The following is a 10,787-nucleotide window of genomic DNA, read 5'->3' as shown; positions in this document are numbered from 1 at the left end:
CTGCCATGTTCAATAGAATATAAACGGCATTGTCATTTCCCATACACTCCATCTCAATATTCTCCTTTCCATCAGAAAACACACCAGTTATGTCCTAAAATATTTTTCTGGATATTGTCAAATGTTCCATGAGTACTAGGAAATTAGGAGGAATATATAGTGCTTCAGCATGGTTCGTAGTGATATTGCAGTGAAGAATAACTGTAGCCTATAGTATAAACAAATCTAATTCAAAATGCAACATACATACAAAATAAAAAATGATCTGCACCCACAAAATTCATTAAAAGAATGTGAGAGAAAGAGAACTCCCTGTGAATTTGGGACCAACAATGTCCTGAAACAGGACCACATTTAACTGTGGTCAGGTCTCTATTTTTTTGATTCTCAATCAGGGGTCTCAGTGGTCCCTGATCACAGAAGAAAGAATTTGGAGGAAATTCAAAATAAATTTATGTAGAACACGCTTATGAGAATAAAGTTAATGTGGGCTCTAACGCCTGTTAACAAGAAAGCTGAAGATGGCCTCCCAGACTCTTTGGGGTCTGGGTTTTTAAGAGAAGCTGCCTTTGTGGAAGCAAGTCCTGATTTCTGGAATTGGAGGAAATTTTCCTACAAAATGATATGTAATGTCACTTATGTCACCTACACAAGGATCAGGAGAGTTTCTGAGCCTGGAGGGACTATCAGAGACTGCCATGGAACACTGGTGGGTGGAAATTTCATTCAAATGCACAGACTTTAGACCCAAAGTAGTTCATCACTCGTCATAATTCTTGTTTCCCCTTTGTTCTCACCAATGAAGATGTAGGTTTTCTTACTTTTGTATTTTAATTTTTTTTGAATAATTTCTAAGTCATTTATCATGGCCAGTCATTTCCTAATTCCTAGTCAACTCCCATGTGTCTGACAACCATCCCTTTGCAAGAGAGAGGGGGCAGAATATCAGTCTGATGAATAAAAATGAGAGGCACTGCTCCTTCGGCTAGAGAGAATGCTTTTGAAAAAGTGCCCCCTTCAGTCCATCTGACTTTATATATAACATTTATGATGCCTCATATTGCTTTTGCATAGGAAAATGATCTAATCTGATTAAATATGAGCTTAAATTCCAATGACAAAAATAATCTTTTGAAAATCTGAAATTGTTATAGTGACACGGTTAATTGCACAAACAAAACAATTTTAAAACAAAGAAAGCAGATCTGTTTTCAATCCAGCTCAGAGAAAGAAAACCCAACTCCAAAGAAGGAATAAAAATTTAGCAGAGGAAAAAGTCTGAGCTAAGAATCTCCCCAAGCTCCTCTGCCTTCGGCTGCTGCAGCTGCTGAGGTTTCCTCTTCTTAGCCACTTGACTTCAGACAAAAATTCTACAACAGATGTCTTAAGGGCTCCTTTTATGTGTTTTTTTTCTAATCTTCTAATGGATAATTTTGATTCTCTCACCATAGTAACTCTTGTCTTTCTTGGCTGAGGATTTACTGTTTTTGTGACCTAATTGGGAAGTCACAATTTCTCCTTTGAACTCTGTCCCATCATATGCTTACACAAACCATGTAATGATAACCCTTGAGTCTTCATAACAGCACACTGAGGATTCACAGGACAGCTTAGTGTTTCTACTCAGGAACTCATAGGGGAAACCAGAATACTTAGTAATAACATGTAACAGACCACTAATATACATAGGGGGTGCAAGTCTTTCACAAGTCTTATCTTCTTTCATGGAAGACTGAACCTGAAACAGTTTATCAGGGACCCTAAAATAACGGAATCTAGAGAATTAAAGTTTCCTAAGACATCTGCTGGGGAGAGGAGAGGTTTAACCCTGATACCAAAAGAAAGAGGAACTTGCCTCAAAGTGAGTGATTTTATGCATTTCTATAAGTTTATCTCACAACTAAAACACCGTATTTCTACCTTTTGTTTCTTTTCTAGATAATTATGACACATCTACAGGATTTGCAGAGAGAGTCTTAGAAAATTTTTCTGCCTAGTTCTACTCAAAATGTGAGGGAACCCATTTTTATTTAGCAATGTCTGGTTCATTAATGCTTTAGAAAAACAGAAAAACTGGCGGTGGGTTTGTAGGCCTAGACACCCAGTAACAGCCTTGGTTTAGCCATCCAGAAGGAAAAGTCAACTAATCAACCTCAGCATTGCAGGGGATTTCCCAGTTGCTGGGAACTGTCACTCTCCAGTGCCTCTAGTGTAGGTCACCTAAAATGAATTTGACAAAGAAACAGTTTTCTGATTACAACTGTGTCGCTTTTAGAAAGCGTGCTTATTTTGTAATGTTGCAATGGCAGAAGTTTCTGGTAAACTCTGGTGGTCCAGGCTTTGTTGATTTTTTTTGATATGGTTGTTTCTCTGTTTTTCTCTTTTTCCTTTTACATGTTTAGTCCAATTCATAAGATTACTTGTCTCAAAGGAAACCAAGTACATTGGAAATGTTCATCATTTTTAAATAAAGTTGAGCCAATTTTTGTACAAGTAAATTGAGTACAGGACAGGAAAGGTCAGTCTTTCATTGACAGAGTAATTGTTCTATTTGCGTACCTGAATACACTGATTTGACATTTGTGTGTTTAGATTATGATGTAATCATTATCTTTTGTTTGATATATGAAAGAAATACGTGATAGGACATGAACTCTCTCAATTTTTGAGGCTTACATAGCCATTGGGATACTGCTATTGCGGAATTAAAAATACTCAGCAAGTTTTCCCAGGACATCTGTTTGCTTACATTTAAACTTAGGTCATTTGGGGAAAAATATTTATTACAATTTGCACTGGACATGAAAATGTTAACTGTGATATGTTGGTGACCTTATGAAGAATGCTAACTGACAAGTCTTTTAATGATCTTACAGTCAGAAAATTAATGTAACTCTTTTATGGATCATTTGTTATCTAAATCTGTGATGATTGATTTGATGGGACTAAGAATTTTCTGATGGCTGTACATGCAGTCTTATTAGAGGTTAATCTACTTGAGGATACCCTAGACTTCAAAAAGAAAAGACAAATGGTCAGTACAATTCTGATTCACTCTGGATGACTCTTAGTGATCAGAGTATTTTTTTTAATATTTTATTATTTTCATTTTATGTGTATATGTGTATTGCCTGCATGTAGGTAAGTGCACCTGTGTCATGCAATGCCAACGGAGGACAGAAGAAGCCTTTGGATTCCCTGGAACTGGAGTTAGGACAGTTAACTGCCATATGGGTGCTCAGATTCAATCCTGAGTCTTCTGCAAGAACAACCAGTATTCTTAACTCTGAGTCATCTCTTCAGCTCCAGTTTTCAAAGTCTTATAGGCAATACTGGGGTCATCTGACACCATTACATGGGTCAAGTTCAGAGGGAATTCTGTTAGAAAAACGTCTCTTTTCTGGGTTCTGTATAATTACAATAACTCACCTGGGAGGTATTAAGAGGGATTAACATCCTGTACTTTGAGCTACCCCAATACCCTTTGATGTGCAAGAGAAACAAGTATTTAAGAGAATAATAAACATCGAAATAAAAACTTTACTCAGTTAAAATCATTGGAAAGAGTATCATCAGATTATAAAGGAAACATTTTGTTAAGTTGCTTTCATCTTATGTGTAGAGGTTGCATTGAAGATGTGTTATTGAGCCTAACCAGAACACAGACAATTATTCTCTGTGTTTAACCAGCTGTGGAACACTTTAGTAGTCTCCGTCTGTAGGAAAAAGACAATTTTGATGAATGACAAAGGGCAAACTTCTCTAAAAATATGAGGATACATATTTAGAATACAGTAATAATTTATGTTGGTCCAAGATAGAAAAAATGGGTTTTTCTCCAGGATCTATGACCACTCCAGCCATGTGTATTTGGCTACTTTTACAGTACCACACATAAGTTCCCTCCCATTGAGAGGGTCTTAATCTCAAGTAGATAGCTGTTGATTACCCCCAAGATAAAATGCCACTACGGTACCAATAGAAATAGTTTGGTAGTCCAATCATTGTTGTTTATTAGGCATACAGCTGACTATGTCCAGTGATTGGTTTTCTCCTTTGGCAGTTTGCATACTATCCTCTGATACAATAAACTCTAGTCTTCAGGCAAGAGGCTTGCTGGTCAGGTCCAACTCCAGCTCGTGAGCTCAAAGTCCTGTGTCTAAAGTGTGATCTTGCTTCAGGAATAGGGTCTTCTAGTCAAGTTCTGGGAGGCAATCAAGGGCTGTGGCAATAGCCTATGCTATTTGGTAAGTCTCTTGGAATACACTGCTCAACAACTCAAAGGAAGTTTTCTCCTGCCTCTCTGATTTTTGTTATATAGCCTAAATATACATATGCACTCATTTTTATCCATTGAAAAGACCAGACTCCTACTAACCCTCTCCCTCAACATCATTCTTCCCCTTCAGTACCATAGTTACTGTCCATTTTCCTGGCTTCTGCCATTACATTTGGATATATAGACTCACCTCTAAGGATTTTCATCTTATTTCCACAAACAAGAGAAGATATGTGTCATTTTTTTTTTCTTTTCTGAGTCTGTATTACATGGTTTGAGTAAGAAAGTTCCCCATAGGCTCTAAGTATTTGAACGTTTTGTCCCCGGTTAGTACCACTCTTTGGGAGGTCTTTGGAGGTATGGCCTTGATAGAGAAAGCATGTCATTGGAGGCTGGCCTTAGACAGTTCTTAAGCCTTGCTGAATTTCCAGTCATTCTCGAGCTGGCTTGAAGATGTGAATGCTTAGCTTCTGCTCCTACGCTAGCCACCTCTGCAACCATGTCTCCCCACCATGAAGGACTCTGAACTGCAAGCTCAAATAAACTCTTCCTTTTATAATTTCCCTTGGTCATGGTGTTTTATCACAGAAACTGAAAAGTAACTAATATGCTTCACCGTATACCACTTTTTCTTCCATCCATTTACCTGTAAATTTCATCATTTCATTTTTCTTTACCACTGGGTAGAACTCCATTGTGTAAATTTACCTCATTTTCATTATCCATTCACTGAGTGACATTTAGGTTGTTCCCATTTCTTAGCTGCTGTGAAAAGAGCAGCAACAAACATGGCTGTGCAAGTGTCTCTGTAATATGATGACTCCTTGGGTATATCTTAAGGAGTGGCATGATCAGATAATGAGTACATTGTTTTTTCAGTTTATTATTAGTTCTCCCTGCTGATTTCCACAGTGGTTGTACAGTATGGAATCCCACCGACAATGATGTTGATTCCCCTTTCACCACATCGAGGTCATCATTTGATGTTTTTAGTTCTCTTAATCTTATCCACTCTGATGTGTTTAAATGAAATTTTCAAGTAGTTTTGATTTGCACTTGTCAAATTACTAAAGATTTTAAACACTTTTTAAGATGTTTTGTAGCCAGTTTTATTTTGTCATTTGAGAGTTCTCTGTTCAGATTCATAGTCCAGTTTTTAATTAAGTCATAAGCTTTATTTCTTATGTGTTTTTGAGATATTTCTATAGGCTAAGTATTAATCCTCTCTCAGATGTATAGCTGGTAAAGATTTCCTCCTAATCTGTACCTTTCCTTTTCACTGGATTGATTGTTTCCTTTGCCGTACAGAACCTTTTAGTTCAATGAGGTCTCATGTGTTGATTGTTGACCTCAATTCCTGAGCAACTGATGTCTGACTTAGAAAGTCATTTCTTAAACTTACATCTTTCAGAATACTGCCTATATTTCTTGGAACAGTTTCATCTTTTAAGGCTTCAAATTGAGGTCTTTGATCTACTTGGAGATGACATTTGTACATGGTGATAGGTGAGGGTCTAAATTCATTTTCAGACCCATGGAGATCTTATTTGACTAACACCTAATGTTGAAGATGCTGTCTTTTATCCATGTGTGCTCTTCATACTTTTTGCAAATATCAGGTGGCTTTATTTGTATTTATATGTATTTCGCCTCTTATATTTTGTTCCATTAATTGACAAGTATGATTTTGTGGCAATATCATATTACTGTTTTAGACAGTGTCTTCCATAGTCCCAACTGGCCCGGAACTCACCATGTAGACCAGGTTGGACTCATGTCACAGATATCTGTCTACCTTTGCCTCTTGTGTACTGGTACTAAAGGCATGTGCTAACATGTCAAGTATACCATGTGGTTTTTATGACTAGAGAGTCATAGTATAAACTGAGGTCTGATGTATTAAACTTTCTGTCCAGAATTGATTTGGCTATCTGAGGTCTTTTGTGAAAAATATGAATTTAGGATGGATTTTTCTATTCCTGTGAAAAATTTCATGGGACTTTAGATTAGGATTGGATTGAAAGTGTAATTGCTTTTGATACAATGGTCATTTTCAATATATTTATTATAGCAATCCATGAACATGGGAGACTTTCCATCTCCTTGTTTCCTCCTCAATGTCTTCAAAGGGTTAAAGTTTTCATTGAATTGGTCTTTTTGTCTGGTTAAGTTTATCCTTAGATAGTTTTTGAGATTTTTATGAATGTAAGTTTTTCCCTGAACTCTTTCTCTGATTCCTTGCTATTTGTATTTAGGAAGGCTACTAATTTTCATAGATTGATTTTGTAACCTTCTACTTTGCTTAAAGTATTGATTATTTTTAGAAGTTTTCTGATAGGGTTTTGGGGGTCTCTTAGGTATAATACAATATCACCTGAAAATGATAATCTGATTTCTTATTTTCAAATCAATGCTACTTTAATTTCCTTCTCTTGCTCAAGATAGCTTATCATACGTTATTATGAAAAGGAGTTGTAATAATGGACAGCCTTCTCTGCTTCCTGATTTTAGTGGGAATGCTTCAAATTTATCTCTATTTACAATGATGTCATCTGTGGATTTGTTGTATACCTAAGAGACTATGTTAAGATATGTTCCCTCTATTGAAATTCCCTCTAAGACTTTTATCATGAGTGCATGCTGGATTTTGTGAAAGTCTTTATCTGCTTCTGTTGAGATGATCATGTGATTTTTGTCTTTAAATCTATTTATATAATTTAACTATGTTTCTTGGCATACGTACATGGAATCATCCTTGCATCTCTGGATACTCCTTTCATGTGTGTCTCTACGCAGCTTGTATTTTGTTGAGAATTTTTGCAGCTATGTTCTTTGTGGATATTGGCCTGTAGGTTTGCTTTTGGTTGTGTCTGTTTCTTTTGGTTATTGATATAATATTGGCATCATAGAAGGAGTTTGGAAGTTCTCCCCGTTTCTATGTTTCTGAATAATGTTAGTAGTATAGGTTGGAGATCTTGGAAGTTCTGGAAGAATTCTGTTGTGAATTCATCTTGGCCTGGCCTTTTATTAGTTGGGAGGTTTCTTTTGTGCTGTTTTGAAATCTTTATTTGTTATTAACATGTTTAATCTGTTGATTTCTTGGGTTAATTTCAGTGGTTTCAATGAACTTAGAAATTCTTCCATTTCTTTTAGATATTCAAATTCAATCGAGTTTAATACTGTTTTTTAAAGTATTCCCTTGTGATATTCTGGATCTTTTTGGTGTCTGTTTTGAGGTTTTGCCTTTCTTTTCTGATTTTATTTATTTGGATTTGCTCTTCCTTTCTTTTGGTTAACTGTGCTGAGCACAGTCTATCTTGTTTATTTTTTTTTCAAAGAACCAGCTCATAGATTCATTGTTTCTCTGTATTGTTTCTCTGTATTGAGTGATTCAAATCCAGCTCTGCATGATTAGTTGTGCAGCCTTAAACATAACACTAATCAATTTCCTCATTATCGTATCATATATGGACATATTTTTAATTCTGTGTATCAATCCCAGGAATAATACTATTTATGCACACAATATAGTAACGAATATTAAAGCAAAGAAAATCACATATACAAACCACCCATGAAGAAAAGATTGACAATTTTAACATTTTTTAGGTGTATTAACACCAAAACATTAGTCTGCCAATGTATTGTCATTAGAAAGTAGGTAAGCAGCAGAGAGCAAAGTATACTGAATGTGTTTCAAATAACCATAGGAACAAATAAACACTCCCACAAAGCAGAGAGCTCTACTAAAACCATTCTCAAAGGAACCTATAATATCTATGGAAATATTGATGATTTTAGTGCGTTCATAATTTTTGTAATTTCTTAGATGCTTGAAAGGGTTGTAGGTATTAGAAAGACAAAAGCAGGTAATTCCTATCTACAAAATGAAAAAAGCAATAAAGAATTCAGTTTACAAAAGTACACCAAACCATGCATTTCCATAGATAGTGAAGATATACAAGAAAAAAGAGTAGATATTGTTATTTTTACAAAGAGAAAAATATCAGCATAGAATCTCAATCTGGAATAAACAATGAAGATCACATAGAGGGGCAAGGAGACAGAGGAGAGCTCAAGGTCAAACAAGAGTGCAAGGAGAAAATCACAGGGTATGAGCCAAAATAAAATTATAATGAAAAATCTGCCCAATATATAGAAAATTTAAAAAAAAGGATTAGCATAGAAAGTGGAGCTGGAGAGAGGGCTCAGGGGTTAAAGTCACTGACTGCTCCTGAAGAAGACACAGGTTTGTTTCCTAGCACCCACATGGCAGGTAAAAACCATACCTACCCCTAATTCCAGGGGAATCCTTCACCCTCTTCTGACCTCCACGGGCATAGCAGTACATACATGCAACGACAAACATGCAGACAATATATACATACAAATAAAATAAAAATAGTAAAATTTAAAATAATAATAGAAAGACATAATGAAGAACAGAATTAGAAAGAGAAAAGGACAATCAAAGCAACTGGGGCTAAGAGGCACAAGAGTGTAAAGTTAGTTTAGGAATCTCTTTATGGTTTTCTTCACAGCAATTTTGACATCCTGGTTCCTGAGGCTGTAGATGAGAGGATTCATCACGGGCACCACAAGAGTGTAAAACACTGAGAAAAATTTCCCCTGGTCCTCAGTCTCACCAGTTGTCGGCTTAATATACGTGAGCAAACTAGATCCATAGACTAGACTAACAGCAATTATGTGAGATCCACAGGTGCTCGCAGACAATATATACATACAAATAAAATAAAAATAGTAAAATTTAAAATAATAGAAAGACATAATGAAGAACAGAATTAGAAAGAGAAAAAGGACAATCAAAGCAACTGGGGCTAAGAGACACAAGAGTGTAAAGTTAGTTTAGGAATCTCTTTATGGTTTTCTTCACAGCAATTTTGACATCCTTGTTCCTGAGGCTGTAGATGAGAGGATTCATCACGGGCACTATCAGAGTGTAAAATACTGAGAAAACTTTCCCCTGGTCCTCAATCTCACCGGTTGTCGGCTTAATATACGTGAGCAAACTAGATCCATAAACTAGACTAACAGCAATTATGTGCGACCCACAGGTGCTCATGGCTTTTGACCAAACCTTAGCTGATGGCATACGAAAAATATTAAGAATAATCAAAGTATAGGAGGTTAGGATAACAACGCTAGATACTAAAACTACAGTGCCAACTACAATAGAACTCACAAGCTCGTTGACATAGGTGCTACTGCAGGAAAGTGGGAGAAGAGGAATGATGTCACACATGTAGTGGTTGATGATGTTAGAGTCACAAAAGTGAAGCCTGATCATGCACCCAGTGTGGGCCATAGCACCAGCAAAGCCCATGAAGTATGAACCAAACATCAGCAGGGAACAGAGCCTAGGGGACATGATTATCGTGTACATGAGAGGCTGACAGATGGCTGCATAGCGATCGTAGGCCATGGCTGTCAGCACGTAACACTCGACACTACCGAAAAAGCAGAAGAAAAAGAGCTGAGTCATGCATCCTGTGAAGGAGATGGTGTTCTCTGAAATGAAACTCATCAATATTTTGGGGGTAAAGACACACGAATAACAGAAATCAATACAAGACAAATTGAAAAGAAAAAAGTACATGGGAGTGTGCAGGTGAGAATTCAGGCAAATAAGATTCATTAAGGTCAAGTTTCCCATCAGTGTGACCATATAGTTCACCAAGAACAGGACAAACAGGGGCAGCTGGAGCTCAGGTTGCTCTGTCAATCCCACAAGAATAAACTCTGTCACTGAAGAATCATTTTCAATAGCCGTTTTCTTCATGGTGTCATCTGTAGAAACAGCAATCAGAGGTGACATGAGCACAGGGCTGTAATTCAGAGGGACATCTGGAGCTGTTGGTTTCCAAGTTTAAGGTTGTCTGAAGATGCACAGCATGGTCTACAAGTAGCACAGCTGTGCATGTTGATCCATGAAGAATCCCCATTCCCTCTTTTCCCACTATGGTGTACAACTCTGAGTACAGAGAATGCTGACAGAGCTATTGATTTCTTTGCTCATCATTTTCTCCATTTTCCTTGATCTTTACTAAAAATTCGGTCAGAACAAAGCAAGCGGACTTCTCTAGATCCCTCAATTTACATAGGTTTGAGTTTGAAAGAACATTGTTGAGACAAAAGGATTCAGTGCTCACCTTGTTCTCTAAAACCTTCCTTGTTATGGCACCTCATGCACCTTTCACCTGAGTCCTGAGTGAATCATATTAATAACAATGAAGGAGGATCTATTTAAAGTCAAATGTCCTGAGTAAATTCATTAGCATCATGAATATTCATTCTGCATTTCATAATTTTCTATGTTCCACATGCCCCTTGAGGATAGAAATTATTCTGTTTGTGCTTACATTCGGTGCCATAAAATTAATGCCAAGCCTTTTGAGAATTAAAAATCTATTCAACTTATAATTTCCCACAAGGTGTCGAGAGTTCCCAGGACATAGTTCTGGATATTTTCTTTTACCAAACACTCTAT

The 10,787-nt window shown here is 36.7% G+C and overlaps 1 protein-coding gene across 1 annotated transcript; it reads right to left on the bottom strand.

Annotated features, from left to right (window-relative positions):
* Positions 1-9,140: 9,140 nt before the first annotated feature.
* Positions 9,141-10,079, bottom strand: LOC103749652 (olfactory receptor 143-like). The gene has a single exon (XM_008852475.1). It carries the CDS (start codon positions 10,077-10,079, stop codon positions 9,141-9,143), a length of 939 nt encoding a protein of 312 aa, XP_008850697.1.
* Between the last annotated feature and the right edge of the window lie 708 nt (positions 10,080-10,787).

Source organism: Nannospalax galili, unplaced genomic scaffold (assembly GCF_000622305.1).
Source record: "Nannospalax galili isolate Female #2095 unplaced genomic scaffold, S.galili_v1.0 scaffold607, whole genome shotgun sequence".
NCBI classification, from domain to species: domain Eukaryota; kingdom Metazoa; phylum Chordata; class Mammalia; order Rodentia; family Spalacidae; genus Nannospalax; species Nannospalax galili.
This window is presented reverse-complemented; position numbering and strand designations above follow the sequence as displayed.